Below are 18,692 nucleotides of genomic sequence, written 5' to 3' on the forward strand. Positions count from 1 at the left end.
ATTTTAGGATGGAGGCATTTTACATGATGGGGGCATACAAAAACACTCTCTTATTACACTTTCCAATCAATATGAAACCACCATAAAAGCTAAAATTTGTTTTACTTCGAAGGTTCGTTTGAATAAGAAACCAAAACCACCCAACTATTTGTTTTGAGCTTTTTTTTTAAAAAAAAAAAGTCAAAATATTACATCAGAATGTATCAAAACGTTGTATGAAATTTTTAATTTTTTTTTAGTTAGTTTATTCATAAAATTCTTTCTTGCCATATGTTCAAAGCGTATTACTCTCAAAATGCATTGAATAGAAATGTTGTCTTGTTAGCCATTTCGTCAAACGGCCGTAGGCGCATTTAACCCGATAGGCCGATTAAGGAAACCTTTCTTCTAAAATAATCTAATGTACGCGAACAGGATTTGCAGTCTGTTGAGCAAATGCCGAGTGATCTCCCACAGTCCACAGTGGTTCAAAACTAAAAAAAAATGCAAAAATGGTCATGTCGCTTTTTATTAAAAATTCTCTAAACAAAGTTTGTTCCAATAAAATTTCTGCTATTTTGACGCTTTTTAATGAATGGTGACTGTTAAAGAAATACAAAAATATTTAATATAGGGTTGCTAGCGATTTTTCGTTTTCAAATTTCAAAGTTTTTCCCGGTTATAAATGATGATTTTCTTATTAATTATACTCGTTTTTTATGCAAAATCGAGGAGGATAAAAAAAAATCGATGTAAAGGGCTTCAAAAATTGAATAATGAAACTTGTTAACCGGTTAGAAATCATGACAAATAAATTAGCTTTTTTTAACACGTAGTCTTTTCGCATCAAATTGACAGGTTTCTATGATTTTTTTTAATGAATCTAATTGGATGGGAATTGTAATCTATTCGTTGTTTTGTTCCACAATTTCAATAGTTTTGCAAAAATAAATTGATCTTGAGACCATAGTGTAGTACTTTTCAGCCACTGTGAAAATTTCTAGAATATTTATAAAGTTTTGGAAAAAAAAAATTGTTTGTATAGAAATATGAAAATAAAAAATACATCGAAACATTAAATGAATTCAGGTTGTCAACTTGAATAGGGATTTGTATTAGAAAACATAAAATCATCTGTTGAGACTTACGGTTTTCGGAACGCAATCCGGACTCCAATCGACAGAGGAAATCTGCTGACCAGTCGGTGAAAACAAAAAAGTCTGTTTTGGTTCCGCATGCTTTGAGTCAATAAGGCATTTCCTCACTTGTCAGACGAACAGCTGGTTTCTCATGTTTACATTTTCTCGACATATCGTGGTAGGGTTAACATAACTACAACATTACGCATGTTCAATGACCAGATAGTAACGAAATTAAATTGGCAATACAATTGTAGAGGTTTTGCAAGCGCACCTTGGTGAGAAGAATATAAATTCTTTATTTAATTAATTTTAAATTCATAACACGTTTAAACATGAAGGTATGTCAATGCTTTTAATTTAAGGAGTTTTTAAAATAATGCATTGAACAGTGCTTATCATCAAAAATCAAAATGGCGACCAGTTGGTGTTTACATTTTTCAAAACAAAAATAAAAACTTACCCTACCAAAATCTGTCTCAGGAAATACTCTATTCGCAATCGAAACAATAGCGTGATGATTGATGATGACAGCTGATGATGGTTATCACGGTACAAATGTTTACATCATCACACTGTGAAGCCAAACAACTCAATTTTGGTTCGTGGTAACTCACTAGTGTTGCCAGATGTTCTGAGTGGTTGGCTCAGAATATCACACGAAAATGAGAAAACTAATAAGTGAGGATATCAATGCAGTAGTGAATAATGTAAATAACTATCGCTTATGTTAAAAGTAGTTATTCAAGGACTTGACGAACAAAACGAATAAAGATTAATTCTACTCCACCATTGAAACCTCATTTGATTACTCATTTCAACAAAAACATTTTATCTATTTTCTGAATGCAGTTATATTTTTGTTTACATATCCAAAAACATGTTTAAGAAAAAAAAAAATTTTTGAATACAAAGCAATAAATAACTATAGTTGTGCCCTCGTTATTTTAATTAAAGATTCGTGAAAATATAGAAAATCTCGTATAAGATATGAAAATTGTGTATAAAATAGGACTGCACTTTAATCGAATGTCATATATAAAACAAAAAATATTCCAGCGTCCTACTTTAATACATTTGTGTGTTGCTGACCCTCTAAAAAAGAGAAGCTGGTTAAGACAAAAACCTCTTTAAGCGAGGAAACTTCGTTCGTGTACTTATGACCGAAGATAAGCGTTTATGAGATTAATATATATCAAGAATTTCAAAAATTTATCTTAAATTTAGAAATAATTTTGAAAATAATATATATTCTGCGAAAAAATCTCAAGCATGACAATTTTCCCGGTGAGGTACCGAAATTTCCGGGTTTTTCCCGGTTTCCCGGTGACATGATAAAATTCCAAAGTTTTTCCCGGTTTTCCGGTTTGCTTACAACCCTGTTAATATTTTTCAATAATTGATGCATTCTTGAATATGACCTCAATAAAAATTAAAACTTCTTCAAGATCAGTTGTAAGAAATTTTAAACTGATGTTTTAATGGTAATCGAACATACCGACCGATACATGAAATAATTGACTTTACGTACCTATAAGAATGCTAAAATTTTCAATTTTTAGGTTTTTTAACAGTTTAAATTACAATTTTGATATAAAATCAGCTCGATTTAAAATATTTTTTCCTTTTTTTTATTTTGTAGGAACAACTTCAATGAGGGTAAGCGAAACGTAGCTAAATTCTTTTCAAGTGTGACATTAAGCACAGCTCTGTCATGAGAAAACTAGCAAACTTAAAAAGGCAAATTTTAAAATATTTCAGTTTCTTATTCGCAAAAGGAACGTTGTTTTCTTAGTGAAGATAATAACGTGTCATCATAACGATGTCTTCTAGAGCAATTTTACTAGCGATTTAGAGTGAAAAATTCAAATAATGATTTGGCTTCCCTCAACTTTGAGTTTGACTGGGCAATAGCAAAACTAAGTTCTGATAGGCATACTTAATACTAAGTTCGGCAGCCGAACTCGGATTTATCCTTTTTTTTCGAGGGTAGCTGATTTTCAGGGAATTAAAGGATGATTAAAATTTGTTGTACCCGGATGTTGCTGTTCCGGTACATTGCAATTACAGAGCAGTGGAAAGTTTTGACATTCCCGGTCAAAGAAAACTTCCGGATGTTACTTCCCACGGGAAGTAAACAACATCCGGAAGTTTCCGGACATTCCAAGCCGCTCACCATATGATGACAATGACGGACAGAATTTTACGCTGACACGGTGAACATGCATTTCATTATGAAGTTCCTTCATAATCTTCCGGTAATTGTTCCGGAACGACATAATTTTGCGACGTGTTCGTTGGTTGCTGTTCCGGTTCGGACTGAACTCACTAAGTGTTTTCAGTCCAACAAAGAGAGTTCAATTTTTAGTACATAAGGTCGAACTCAGCTTTGATCCCTCGCCGAAGGAAAAAAAGGGATCAATTTTGAGTTCGCAGTTCGAACTCCGTTTTGATACATCGCAAGGAGGAAAAAAAAGTACTCAACTTTAAGTTCATAGAATCGAACTATGTTTTGAACCTCGGTCATACTTAATTTTGAGTTAAAAAAAAGAGCGTGCACCAACAGTCGCTAACTTGATTCGAGAAATAGCATTCGAGCAGTCGGTTGTTACAAAATGCGTTTATGTAGCAACCCGGTAGCAACGCAGCCGGTCGTTGCCTTCAGAAAATAAACAAACACAAATACCAACCTGGATGGCAACAATGGGTGCGAAAATCAGTAAATAGATAAAAACGCAACCAGTCAAACCATCTAAAATACCGACCGAAATAGCAACGCCCGGTGGGCTTGGTCTAAGACCAAACCCACCAGGCGTCGCTATTTTGGTCGGTATTTTAGATATTCTGATTGGTTGCGTTTTTATCTACTTACCGATTTTCACACCAATTGTTGCCATCCAGGTTGATATTTGTGTTTGTTTATTTTCTGATAGCGTCGACCGGCTGCGTTGCTACCGGGTTGCTACATAAACGCATTTTGTAACAACTGACAGCTCGAATGCTATTTCTCGAATCAAGTTAGCGACTGTTGGTGCGATGATGGGATGATAAATATGTTGCTGAATGTACTCGATTCGAGGTTTAGCAACCATTGGTGGGCCTGGTCTTAGAAAATAAACAAACACAAATACCTACCTGGATCGCAACAATGGGTGCGAAAATAAGTAAGTAGATAAAACCGCAACCATCAAAACATCTAAAATACCGACCGAAATAGCAACTTGCGGTAGGCTTGGTCTTAAACACAAAAAATTACAACTTGGCCTGTAATCTAAATTCAAAATTGCAATAATTCTTTATATAAATATATAGAGATACTTAAATTAAAAAAAACTATTGAAAATAATTCAATTTGTATAATTATGGTATTGTTTCACTTTCAAGAACGATCAGTGAATGGCACATAAATAAATGTATTTTTTTAAACGAAATACTATTGTACTTGGTTTTAAACATTTTAGACGCATTTCTGCCAAGATCTCAAATACCGTTTTCTATAAGCATTTGATCACTTGATGTTAATTTAAGTTCATTTAACAAACCTCAATAACTTTTTAAGCAACACAAAAACTGTGAAATCTGTGTAAGTTCTTGATTGATTTTTCAAATTGGAATTTCCAAATCTGGTTGGCAAAAGATTTTTTTTTTTGCAGAGGAACCAGGAAATTGCTCCTCTTCCCTTTTAATTTCTATGATACTTATATAATGCTGTCAGTAAATTTTAGCTTGAATGAGTAGATACATACCTGAACTGAAAAGCAATAGTTGACCAATTCCACAACGTCGTTAAGTTTGTCATGTAAAATTTTGATCTGTTTCAGTACCGCAAGCTGCTCTTTCTCAGTACAGACAGCAGTTTCCGTCTGGGTCGTCAAAAAACCTCCCGAAGACGGCGTCGTTGGAAAGTACATCCTGAAATGAAATAGAAAGGTTAAAATAAGTAATATTTAAATAATGGGGGTTTCAGAACGGATTTAACACGATTTTGAGTGTATTAACAAACTTTACCTAAGAACAACAGATAAATTTCGAAATCGATGCGAGAGGATTAGAACAAACATCGAGGCCTGGGCCAGCAGACCCGTATAGAACCAGGGAAGGCAAGATGTTCCGACCAGATACACGGTATCTACTATGTCCCACTGTCCCCAATAATACATCAAAACAATGGTCGATGAACCTCCGATTGCAGCCACTAATGCAACCACTGCTGTTTTCTTCTCGGTGACATAATTGGCACGGCATTTGAGACGTTCTAACTATTTGTAAAAAAAGAATGAAATTGTGTCAATTTGAAACATTTTGCTGCTCCAAATGATTGTTAGAAAGATGTCATAGATATAATTAGGAATTATCGAAATCCAAATCGAGACACTTTTGTATTTAGACCACTCAAATAAAATCAATCACTGAATGGTTTGTACACTTTCTAAAGTTTATTATTCTGAATTAAGACTATGGGTTTTCAACAAAATCACCTTTGTGTCCCATTTTCGTATTCGGTTTAGAGTTTGATAAATTTTACTGCCAACAAAAATGCTACAACTCGAGGCAACCACGGGTTGTGTGTAAAAAACAATAATTAAAATAAAATTGCTTCGATGTTCAACGGTTGGTTCCGAGAAAAACCGCAAATCCTGTGGCACAAAGAAAAACAGCGTGTAAATCAGGAAGGTGTTTATCAGCAGTGTATAAGCCCCGTTGAAAACTTTCATCAACACTCGATGCGTTCCATTTTTGTTCTGTGTAACTTCACTAAACCAGGGCATAAGGCCCAACAACTTGATGAACACCGTCAGCGGCTTGAATGAATCCGAAACGTTAGCTGCGTGAAACATAACTCGAGAGCGCGTTGCCAATTGGCGTGAACGATAAATGGAGACTGGAGGTGTAAATGATATTCATAACTCCGGAACAAGGTGGGTGAATGGGAAGTCCAGTGGCGTCGAATTAGAATGGTTCAACAGAGAGAGAGAGGATTAGTTAAATCTTTTAAAATAATTTTTTTAGGAAAAAAATAGAAGAGAAATCCTTCGCCAAAAACAAACAAAAATTACCTGATTTAGAAATATTGCATCTTCTCTAAATAATCGAAAATTGTTAAAAAATCATTCCCAAAAAATTAAAACTCTCTTCCATTCCAATTCGTGAAGCAGTTTACTCCAACCACAATGACGATTATTGCAAACTGTAGTAGGTAGCTACGCAAATGTTTACCGGAAACCGTTTCAACCGAAAAAGGGTGTGTACTGGTTGATTGAACGACCAAACGGAATAGCTTGAGGTTCTTTCCAACGTTTTTATTATTTCCACAATCCTGGGTTAGCTGTTGCTCTCGGTCATCATCCATTATTAATTAATCGGAATAAACAAAACGCCCTCCGGTCATCTTCCAGGTTTTTCTACCGTGTAAAAGTGGAATCGAACCCGTGTTTCGAATAGCGACGCAGGGAGCACGGTTTTCAAATCGTTCATTAATTGCTTAAAGGTGATGTATCGGTTGCAAAGATACTTGATGGATGCGGCAAATCAATGTCAATCAAATTTGGAAGGAGCTAGATTGATTTATTAAAAAAGTTATTCGATCTTAAATCATCGATTTAAAAAAATAATCATATCGATCTAATCTGTATACAATGTAAAAAAATCAATGACAAAGTTTAATTCTCTGGAAGTTACTTGAAAAAAAAAAAAAAAACAATGTCTACAATTAACCCTCACCCGTCTTCAAGTTTTTACCCGTTACAGTCCCAGGAGTGTCAATTTGACACTCCTGACTAAAACCAATGTAGGAGAAAGTCGAGTAAGAAGGACACCCTAAAGTAGAATCGCAATATTTCTATTGCGTATTGATATATTGATTTTTTCGTCGCAGTTTTCGTGAAAAGGGGCATCTTAGGATGTTTGCTGTCGCATTCACTCTTGGGATTAGTAAATTTTCTTCATTGTTACTATTTTTATAGCAATCTAAAATCTGCTTGCAAATTACACTTTCCAGAGATGTTTGGGTAAAACGGACACTGCGTATAAATGGTACATTTCGCAGAAAAATTTCTGTAAAAGTACCAACACATTTTAGTGAGAAAAGTATTAAGTTTAAACCTAAATAGAACCAGTTGGTCCGAGTTCAGAAGCGAAAAAGTGTGGTTTCCGGAATTCCGTATTTTATAGGTGCTGTCTTTACCAGGGATCATGTTTTTACAGTTTTATGGCCTTTTTGAGATGCTGAGTGCTTTTCGACCGACAATTGCTTTTGTCAAGGCCTTTTCAAGTTTTTTTTTGCTCTTGTCAAGGTATTTTTCCAAAACGTTTGTTGGCCAAGCCCTTCAACCGAAATTTGCTGATTTTCTTCCAGATGGTTGAAGAGAAGCCTATAAACTAAGGTTGCCAGAATTTTTTTCACTACCATCCGGGCCTAGCAATTCCGGGCATATTTTCAAAAAAACCTTGCAAAATCCGGGCATGAATTTCAATTTTTCAAATCCAAAAACCGGGCAAAATTTAGGTGGTATTATATATAAAAGCAAAGAAAAAATGCAAAAAAAAATCGAAATGCATATTTTATTAATGTAATTAAAGAATTCCATCAACTTTTTGGAACACTTAAATATTTAAAGGTTTATAAAAGAAAATCAGCGAAATTATTTGGAACAATCGTTGAAAATTTCCATACCGATAATCGATTTTGCTGAAACTTACTCAAAAACTTTGATTTTTTTTGGTTTCTTTGTGAAAATTGTGAAAAAAATCCGGGAAATATCCGGACTTTTTTCACGATATCCGGGCAACCGGGCCGGACCGGACTTTCTCTAAATTTCGCATCGAATATCCGGGCAAACCCGGATAAAACCGGGCAATCTGGCAAGCTTACTATAAACACTTCACTTTTGAAAACAGTGAAATTTTCGAAAAAGTTGCGAGTTATGAACTATTTTCTGTGGACAGAAAATAACATCAAAAAGTGGGTCCTCATAGTTTTTGTTTGTTTTGTTTACTATTATGAGACCTTGCTTGATGTAAATAAAAACAGGGTCTCAAAAGTGTTGATACACTAAGATGAACAAATTCCAAATACTTCGTAATTGGAAGACCAACATTGAAAATGGTAACTACACTGTTGCAGTGTTTCTTGATTTTAAGAGAACATTTGAAACTATTGATCGATTGCTTTTAATGGATGTGTTGGTAAGAGTTGGTATCGATGGTACTATTCTTAACTGGTTTAAGAACTATTTGGAGAACAGAATGCAAAGAACAAAGTATGGATCATCTTATTCACCATATAGAGAAAATAATTTAGGTGTTCCCCAAGGTAGTGTATTGTGTCCCCTGTTATTTATCTTGTACATCAATGACATGAAAAAATGTTTAAAGTACGGTCGTCTCAAACTATTAGCGGATGACTCAGTCGGAGCGGTAATGATTAAGAACTCGTTATACAAGAAGCTAATGCGGATTTAAAAAATATTGCAAATTTTCTGAAATACAGAAAGTTGTGTCTGAATCTTACTAAAACCAACTGCATGGTTATTGGAAATCGCAACGCTGAAGCTGGTTTTAATCTGTTTAGCGATGGATGTGCAATACTTAAAGTTAAGTTAAAGTTAATACTTAAGTTAAATACTTAGGAGTACAAATAGATGAAAAGCTGAAGTTCGTAGCTCATATCGACTACACTGTCTAGAAAATTGCCATGAAATATGGAATACTTTGTCGGCTAAGCAGATATATAACTTTCTGGTCAAAAATTATCTACGTAAAATCTGTTATTATGCCACACTTTGACTATTGCGCTACCATATTGCTTCATGCAGATACACAAACGAAAAGGCTGCAGAGAATACAAAACAAGATAATGCGAGTAGTGTTACGATGCAATCGATATACTCCAAGTGCTCTTATGCTTGATACGCTGCAATCGTTGACAGTTTAGCAAAAAATTGCGTACAACAGTTTGATTTTCATACACAAAATGAAGAAAGGAATGTTACCATCTTATTTATTGGACGGTCTGCAGTATGATATTGATATACATAGATACAACGGACTGAAGATGTATAATAACTTGCCGCTGAACATCAAAGCCAGTTCGAATTTAAATGTCTTCAAGAAACTAACAATACGATACGTTAAACAGTCAATCTGAAACAATGAACAATCCAAAAAAGGATCATATGGATGTGATGAAGATCTGAAAAAGTATCAGATAAAAAAAATGTTTGTCACAAATGTCACAAAAATAAACATATTCCCATAATTAGATTTGAGCCAAACATTATAGATTTCGAGATATTGAAAGTGTCCGTCTTACCTAGGCTTACCAGAATAAAATTTCGGAAAGTAGGGCATTTTGCTCAAAATACTATGAAAAAGTAGGACGCTTTTCAATCTGAAGTAGGACGAAAAGTAGGACGCTTTATTTTGTAATTATTTTTTCAAAATAGTTTTTACACAAATTTTTAATAAGATAAGATGATATCACAACAAATTAATATCAAAAACGTGTTTTAAACAATTTTAAATAATTCTGTTTTTTTAAATCCTCAGCCCGTGGACTAGATGATAGCCTTAAATTCTTCTAAGCCAGCGGGCATGAGATCGAATCTCGGCCACGGCTTGTAGTATAGTTTCTGTGGTTTGGTGATTTCAGCATTTGTAAAATGCTAGCCATCGTATTCTCGAAAAATGTACGCTTAGAGTTATGAAAAAGGAATCTCTTCGAGGAAAATTCAAGTTTCATTGAGATCCTGTATTTTTTTTTTAGAGCATACTTTTCTAAAGAGCCGATATTTTATAGCTTCTCTCCATTTTTCAACAATTTCCAAAAATTTACTAAAATTTTCACACATTTCTCAAGCTGCTCGAATTTGTAACTCTGTGGTTCCAGAAAAGACAGCCAATCGAAGGGCTTAAAATCACTGGCGAATATACTCCAAAGAAGACTTGTAGACTTGGCAGAACTCCTCTATCACTTTTTTCGTCACACCAGATAATTTTTGAAAAGAGGATTGAAAAGTTGACATAATTTGGCACCAACCTGTATACATATCTCAGGTGGCGATGGAAATCCCGTGCTAAGTGTTAGTAAAAGTTTTTTTTGTAAACATTGTAACCATGACAATTCTTGACGTTAGTTGCATTTTCAAACAAACAACCATCAACAGCAAAAACTAGAGAAAAAATCATTGCCAACTGCTGTTTACGACTCTCGCCTAGGATACATAAACATCCTGCAAGTGACGTAGGCTTTGTTTACCTCTTTACTTTTTGAATAACGAGTTCTGGAATAGTGTGGGTGTTTGTTCGTCACCTTTCTTTGTACTTCATTAATTTGGCACATTTTTGCATTTTTATCTGGTCAAAATACGAAACACAGAATTTATGGTCAATTTCCAAAGGTTGCTGGGTTTTTAAACTTTTTGTCAATTTTCAATTATTTCTCAGATTTTTTTGCAGTTGGATTCAACTTTGCACTGGAATTTAGGTTTATTTACGCAAGATTGCCGGAATAAACTTATATTCACCGAGAATAATTTCATACCAATTCCAGTTGTAAAATACCAGTGGTGTAATTACATAAGCGTTGCGATACTTTACAAAAAAAATGATAAACAAAAATGTGATATACTTTCTGAAAATTCAGCGCAAACTACCGCTAGCAGCTGCTTGTACGTTTCAAAATTGGGTGGAAATGGGCGTCAAAAACGACCAAATCATAGGGTGGTTCGTAACAGTTGAGTATTTTTGCGATGAACGTTACCTACACTTCTTCAGGTCAGGTATGAGGTAATTGCAATACAATAAAGACTTGAACTAATTATCTAAAACTTAACCTAATTTTTTTTCTCAAAATATGAATTTTCAGATCTGTTTTTTTCTTGCTTCATCAGTTCTTTAATTGATTTATTGATATAAATTTCCATCCTCTCTACCTTCCAATACAAGAAGAGCTCACAAACTATACCATTGATATATTTTGAGTATCTGAAAAAAAAACACGGCACATTTGGCTCCATTAGTTTGATAAGAGTTTTCGAGTTATGGCAAATCAAATATGAATTAACCCTGCCTTCTTCCCTACTTCGCCCTATTTATACGGTAATAATCTATCTAATTAAATATGGTCCCATAGCTTATTATGTTTTTTTTTTTACAATTCGTTTATTTGAAACGGCTCAAACAAATTAGTTTAACGGAGCCGGGAGACCATTGTTTTAATTAACATAGCTTTTTTCACATGGCTTTTTTCACAATGTTGTCTATTTTTCTTTTTTAAGGATTCATGTATTGAGTTCATCGTTCATTATTCAAAACTACGATAGACTAAAAAGAAAAAGGAAAAAGAAGAAAGGGATACTTAAACGCGGAGATCGATAGATTTAAGAAAAAGGTATAATTCGAACATATAGTCTAGGTCTACCACATCAACACATCCCTTACTGGAACATTAGGAAGTTTACCTCGGGCCCGAAGGGAATCAATCAAATTCGCTCTGGCGATAAGATGGTCCTCACACGACCAAACAATATGCTCGATGTCATGGTAACCCTGGCCACAACGACACAAATTGCTGCTAGCGAGATTCACACGATAGAGTAACGCGTCCAAAGCACAATGATTGGACATGAGACGGGAAAATGTTTTAATAAAATCACGACTCAGGTCCAATCTATTGAACCATGGTTTAAGGCTTACCCTTGGGATAATCGAGTGAAGCCACCGACCCAACTCATCCTCGTTCCATTTGCGCTGCCAGTTGACGAGTGCATTTTTACGGACCAAAAAGTAAAATTCGCTGAAGGCGATTTGACGCTGATAAATAACACCTTCAACTGCACCCACCTTTGCTAACGAGTCGGCCTTCTCGTTGCCCACTATTGAGCAATGCGACGGCACCCAAACAAAGGTGATGGAAAAGAAGAGTCTAGATAAAGTACTCAGTGATTCCCGGATTTTCTCAAGGAAGTACGGCGAGTGTTTTCCGAGCCTTAATGAGCGAATAGCCTGAACAGAGCTAAGGCTATCTGTAACAATGATGTAGTGTCCAATAGGTCGAGCTGCTATAATGTCAAGTGCCCAATGTATAGCTGCTAACTCAGCGATATACACTGAGCATGGATACTGAAGTTTGTAGGAAGCGCTAGTACTTTGGTTGAAAACGCAAAACCCAGAGCATTCGTCAATTAGAGAACCATCAGTAAAGTACAATTTTTCAGCATTGACGTGTCCATACTTTGCTTCAAAAATCCTAGGAACAATAAGAGTACGATGGTGTTCCGGAATCCTACGGGTTTCAAGCTGCATGGACAAATCAAACTGGACAGAAGAAGTGTCGTAATCAGGGGGAAAAACACGAACGGGAGAGAACGATGAAGGATTAACCTGCATAGACATGAATTCACGATATATAGTAATATATCTTGTTTGAAAATTTTGCTCTACTAGCTTTTCAAAATTTGCAATCACCAATGGGTTCATGACCCCGCACCTGATGAGGAACCGGAGAGATAATGAATAAAACCTATCTCTTAGTGGAAGTACGCCTGCCAAAACCTCGAGACTCATGGTGTGTGTTGAGGGCATACAACCCAGCGCTATTCGGAGACAACGATATTGGATACGCTCGAGTTTGATGAGGTGTGTTTTGGCAGCTGATTGGAAACAGAAACTGCCATACTCTATCACTGAGAGAATAGTTGTTCGATACAATTTGATAAGATCTTCAGGGTGGGCTCCCCACCAGGTGCCGGTAATTGATCGGAGAAAATTTATCCTTTTCTGGCATTTTCCTTTCAGATACTCAATGTGGGCTCTCCAGGTACACTTGGAATCAAATCAAACCCCAAGATACTTGAAACACCTCGATTGAGTGATCGCTCTGCCTATGAGTTGAAGCTTAGGTTGAGCAGGTCTATGTTTCTTAGAGAAAACAACCATCTCAGTTTTCTGTGGAGAGAACTCAATCCCAAGCCCCAAAGCCCAGGCAGACAATCTGTCTAAAGTATCTTGTAAAGGCCTGTACAGATGTGCCTCAGAATTTCCTGTTACAGATACTACGCTGTCATCTGCAAATTGTCTTAAAGTGCAGCCTTCAGAGAGACAACTGTCGATATCACTTACGTAAAAGTTGTACAAAAGTGGACTCAAACATGAACCCTGCGGGAGGCCCATGTAAGAGATCCTTCTAACTGCAATATCTCCGTGAGCAAATTTCAGATGTTTCTCACAAAGCAAGCTGTATAAGATGTTGTTCAATAGAGGAGGCAGACCTCGGGAGTGCAATTTGTCTGACAAAACCTCTATTGAAACTGAATCAAAAGCTCCCTTTATGTCTAAAAACACTGAAGCCATTTGCTCACGTTTTGCGTACGCCATTTGTATCTCTGAAGACAGTAAAGCAAGACAATCGTTTGTCCCTTTGCCCCTTGAAACCCAAATTGAGTATCTGAAAGGAGACCATTTGTTTCCACCCATTTATCCAATCGGAACAAAATCATTTTCTCCATCAACTTCCGAATGCAAGACAACATCGCTATTGGACGGTATGAATTAAAATCGGACGCAGGTTTCCCAGGCTTTTGGATGGCAATAACTCTCACTTGTCTCCAATCTTCGGGAACAATGTTATGCTCCAAGAATTCATTAAATAAATTCAATAAGCGAAATTTGGCGGCATCCGGGAGGTTTTTCAACAAGTTGAATTTTATTTTATCAACTCCCGGAGCAGAATTGTTACAAGAGAGGAGAGCAAGTGAGAATTCCATCATCGAAATGCTGGAATCCAAATCACATCTATTCGGAGGCACACTTCGGATGATTTTTTGCGCAGGTGTGGAATCTGGACAGATTTTCCGTGCGAAATTGAAAATCCATTTATGCGAATGCTCTTCATTTTCGTTCGTAAAAGAACGATTACGCATGCTCCGTGCCACATTCCACAAAGTGTTTAAGGATGTTTCCCGCGATAAACCTCCCACAAAATTACGCCAATGCGCACGTTTTTTCCCCTTGATCAGGTTTTTAAATTGCTGCTCAAGAGAAAAATACGCGTTGAAGTTATCCAGGGTTCCGTGTTTCCGAAAAACTTTATAAGCGTTCTATTTGTCTTTGTAAAGATTGGAACACTGACTGTCCCACCATGGATTGGGAGGCCTTCGACGAACAGATGGATCTGGGATGGGCATCGTTTGAGCACCAACTGCACAGTCAAAAATCAAATTAGAAATAAATTTATATTCCTCCAACGGAGGCAACACATCCACAGAATTTATAGCAGAAACTATTGCGTCCGAGTACTTTTTCCAGTCGATGTGTCTTGTGAGGTCATATGCCATATTTGTTGAATTTAAAGAGTTGACCCCATTGGTAATTGTAATTTTGATTGGCAAGTGATCACTACCATTGGGATCAAGGATTACCTCCCACTGGCAATCCAATGATAGTGAATTTGAGCAGAGTGAGAGGTCAATTGCACTTTGTCTTGCAGGAGGTTTAGGTACCCGTGTTTTTTCACCCGTGTTCAAAACTGTTAAATTGAAACTGTCGCAAATGTCATAGATAAGAGTAGAACGACTATCGTCAACTTGTTCTCCCCAGACAGTTCCATGCGAATTGAAATCACCCAGGATCAACCTTGGCTCAGGTAGCACTGAACACAGGTCCTCTAGGTGACTTCGATCCACTGCAACTCTCTGAGGCCAGTACAAACTGACAACGCATAAGTCCTTACCTCTTATAGTTGTATGACAAGCAACAGCTTCAATTCCCCCTGATAATGGAAGGTGAATTCTATAAAAGGAGTGACGCTTATTGATCCCCAAAAACACCCCTCCATAAGAATCGTCACGATCCAGACGGATTATATTAAAATCGTGGAATGAGAGATCATTTTGAGAAGAAAGCCAAGTTTCGGACAATGCAAAAATATCGCAATTAGTTTTATGAAGTAAATAATTGAACGCATCAAGTTTAGGAATAAGACTGCGACAATTCCACTGTAAAACAGTGATATCTCTGACCTCTCGTATTGAATTAGTCATCAAGAACGAACACACACATATAGGATCTCAGTGAAACTTCATGTTTCTTTGAAGAGATCTAATTTACTTAACTCTAAAGGTGTACATCTTTCAAGGATATTATGGCTAGCATCTTACAAATGCTAAAACCACCAGACCAGAGAAAGAGTACTATATGTGCCGTGATCGGGATTTGATCTCATGGACTCTAGCTTAGAAGACTGGAACGCTATCCTCTAGGCCACGACCGGCGGCATAAACGGCATAAAGAGAGATAAACACTGAAAGAAGGGGCCAAGTTAGCATCAATTGCTGAAAAAGTGTCTTTACAATGGGGAGCATTGAAGTAACAATGTTTCTAACAGAATCGGAAACTTTAAAAAATGTGAAAATACCGTTAATAATATCTGAAAACTTGAAAAAACCTGAAGAGTTTGATGGTTCTGAGTTAGTGACGTTGGAGGTTAGAGTTTTAGATGTTCCTGCAACTGATGTGTCATTCGGGGGTGTTATTTTAACACGGAATCCAGGAGGGACTTCTTTATCTGTAGCAGTAGATTTATTACCAAAGTTGAATGATGATCTAATCGGGGAGATTTTTCTTCTGATCTTGGCAGAAGGCGCTTTGGTTCGCTTCCTGGAATTCTCTAGCAAGACGAATGGACTTCCTTCATCAGCTGAATCCGTATCTACTTCATCAACTGGCAGAGCAGCAAAAACATTATTGGATTGAAGTTGGGCCGGGGGTGGAGCGCTCTTCAAAATGGCGGCGTAAGAACGATTGGATCGTTCTTTTAAAGAACGCCTCTCCTTATCCCAACGACTCTTAAATGCCTCGCACAAAGAGATATCATGAGGTGAGCCCCCGCAATAGACACATTTCTGTTCTATTGCTGAGCACGCTCCTTCCTCATGATTCTCCCCGCAACGAGCGCAGCGTGCTTTGTTGCAGCAATGGGACTCGGTGTGTCCCATTTTAATGCACTTTTTGCAACTCATTGGGCGAGGCACAAAGAGTCGCACGGGTAACCTTAAAATGCCGTCAACCAAAACGTAGTGAGGGAGAGCGGTACCCTCGAATGTCACTCGGAATGAGGCTGACGGTGAATATGTTTTGACTCCGTTTTCGGTGGCGGCAAATGAAAGCTGTCGGCAATCCAGGATTTTGACCGTAGTCGAATCAAGGGACTTAAATTTGCCTACTCCTTTAGACAAAATATATTCAGGCGTAAGACTCATTTCAGATACAACACCCTCTATCTCTACGTTTCGAGAGGGAACAAAAACGTGATACTCCAATCGAAAAAAATCACTACCAACAATTTCATTTGCGGCCTTTAAATTAGCCACAACAACTCGCAATTTATTTGGTCTCACGCGAGACACTTCGGTTACGGAGGACCATCTTGCCAGATCCTTTGTGATCTGAACAACGTTTAAAGCTTTTAATTTGGGCCGGAAATAAACCACCCATGGGCCAGAAAAAGTTGTATTCTCCGGGTAGGCCCTGAGTCGAGAGGTCTTCCCAGAAGTTTTGACAGAGTTCTCTAAAACATCCATCAAAATTTCGGGATTTGAACTTTCGCCTTCGCTCATATTTTATTACGCAGACTGAAAAGTCTGTCGTAATAAAATATCAACGAATCTATAAAATTGTCGATATAGATAAATAATAGAATAACAGAAAAGAGAAATGAAGAACGAGAGGGTGAATAATGAACGAATAAAAACAAACTTGAATACCTTCGATTCCTTCGTGGGGATTCCGTCAATGGCTCCGCTGTAGTGGAACTCCAAACGATGGCGGCTAACTTGTGGCTGGTTGATAATGATGTGCCTGGAGTGGTGACCTGTGCCTCCGATACCCGATGACGACGGTGTTCAGATCCGGATGGATCGGGTGCCCCTGCGGTACGCAGCCCGGATGTGTGGGGCGAACAGAGACGATGGCCTTGGTGCTGATGATGGTGGCTGAACTTGATGTGTGCCAATTGTTGTTGTTCGGCAATTGACGACCGAACCAGAGAAAAAAAAAACCACTCCCGGTGGAAAAACTACAATTTTTTTCAAATTTTTGCAAAGCAAAGCAAAACACTCCGAAACAGCAGCGAAAAAACACGTCCGCACAAGTCAGACTACTTAGATCGAATGATAGCTTATTATGTTCTCTATTTATTAAAAAAAAAACTGGTAAGGAATTCCTCCTGTCCTTCCCATCCCCCACTGCTGGAATGAGGTCGGGGTCTCTCATAATCATAACCATTATTTTCGTATCCAGAAACCCTGTCATATTAAATTTGATCCCATTGCACAGTGGTCCAGAAATGAAATTTAGCGGGAAACAATTATTTGCGCTCTTGCCTTAGGTTAATGACATTTGGTGTCAAACACAAAGTTGTACAACATTACAAGGCGCTACATTTGAATGAAACATTTTTAGGGTGGTCCATAAAAATCCTTAGATACGAAAATTATTTTTTTACTGTAATGAGATAGTGCTGTATTATGTTCAGCAATTATGTAGAACAACATAATTGATGAAACTTTGTAGAAGACTTTGAATGTCTATCTATTAACGTTTAGGTTTTATGATGATTTTTCGTGTACAAGTATGGCAATTTTGGTCAAGTTCAATTTAAATAAAAAGCTTCAAACAAAAACACCTCTCCAGATCAAAAATTATATACACATGAGCAGAGTTTGCTGTTTGCTATACATTGGAGTAATTTTTATGTCAAATTCTCCTTCAGTTTTTTGAGAAACCGATTTTATTATAACTGTTGTCAAAATTGCCGAAACTCAAACCGTGTGGGCTAAAAGCTCCTATTTATGTTTAGGCGAAATTTAGGTTCTTTTGGCAATATTTCCGTATAACTTCATTGGAAATGCTAGAAACTGATAACTTTCATACGACAAAGCTGAAGTTTTATAAAAATATATTTCTTTTATTATTTTATAGAATAAAACAAAAGTTAGGGTTGCCAAATTATGGAGGCAGTTCATCCATAAGAAAAATTTTAAACCACTTATTTTAGGATAGCGGCATTTTACAAACATGATAGGGGCATACAAAAACACTCTCTTATTCCACTTTCCAAAAATTATGAAATCATCAAAAAAGCTTAAGTTTGTTTGACTTCTAAGGTTCATTTGGATAAGAAACAAAAACCACCCAACTATTTGTTTTAAGCTTCTTTACGTATAATTTTTAAAAGTCAAAATATTACATCAAAAGGTATCAAAACCTTGTATGAATTTTGATTTTTTTTGAGTTGGTTGATTCATAAAATTCTTTCTTACCTTATGTTCAAAGCGTATCACCCTCATTTGATTAGATATGATATCAATGCATTTGGTTAGATATGTTGTCTTGTCAGCCAATTTGATCAAACGGCCGTAGGGTCATTTATCCCGATAGGCCCATTTAGGAAACCTTTCCCCTACTTTTGATGTTGAACTGAATTAGAAACCGTACTTTTCTAGGTTTATGTAAGTGAAATTTTTGAAGGTTGAAATATAACATCAATAGTTGTCTAAACTAAGGTTGCCAGTTCGC

The 18,692-nt window shown here is 36.7% G+C and overlaps 1 protein-coding gene across 3 annotated transcripts in view; it reads right to left on the reverse strand.

The window, feature by feature from the left end:
• Positions 1-18,692, reverse strand: part of LOC129757124 (gustatory and pheromone receptor 33a-like) — a 242,248-nt gene that overhangs the window by 30,544 nt on the left and 193,012 nt on the right. For 2 of the 3 annotated variants that reach the window (XM_055754248.1, XM_055754250.1), the window contains one exon: positions 4,865-5,030. In XM_055754248.1, coding sequence (XP_055610223.1) covers positions 4,865-5,030 — 166 coding nt within the window. Of the gene's footprint in view, positions 1-4,864; positions 5,031-5,126; positions 5,374-5,596; positions 5,739-18,692 lie in introns of those variants that run through there. The other variant, XM_055754249.1, reaches the window with a different exon arrangement.

Source organism: Uranotaenia lowii, chromosome 3 (assembly GCF_029784155.1).
Source record: "Uranotaenia lowii strain MFRU-FL chromosome 3, ASM2978415v1, whole genome shotgun sequence".
Classification (NCBI taxonomy): Eukaryota; Metazoa; Arthropoda; class Insecta; order Diptera; family Culicidae; genus Uranotaenia; species Uranotaenia lowii.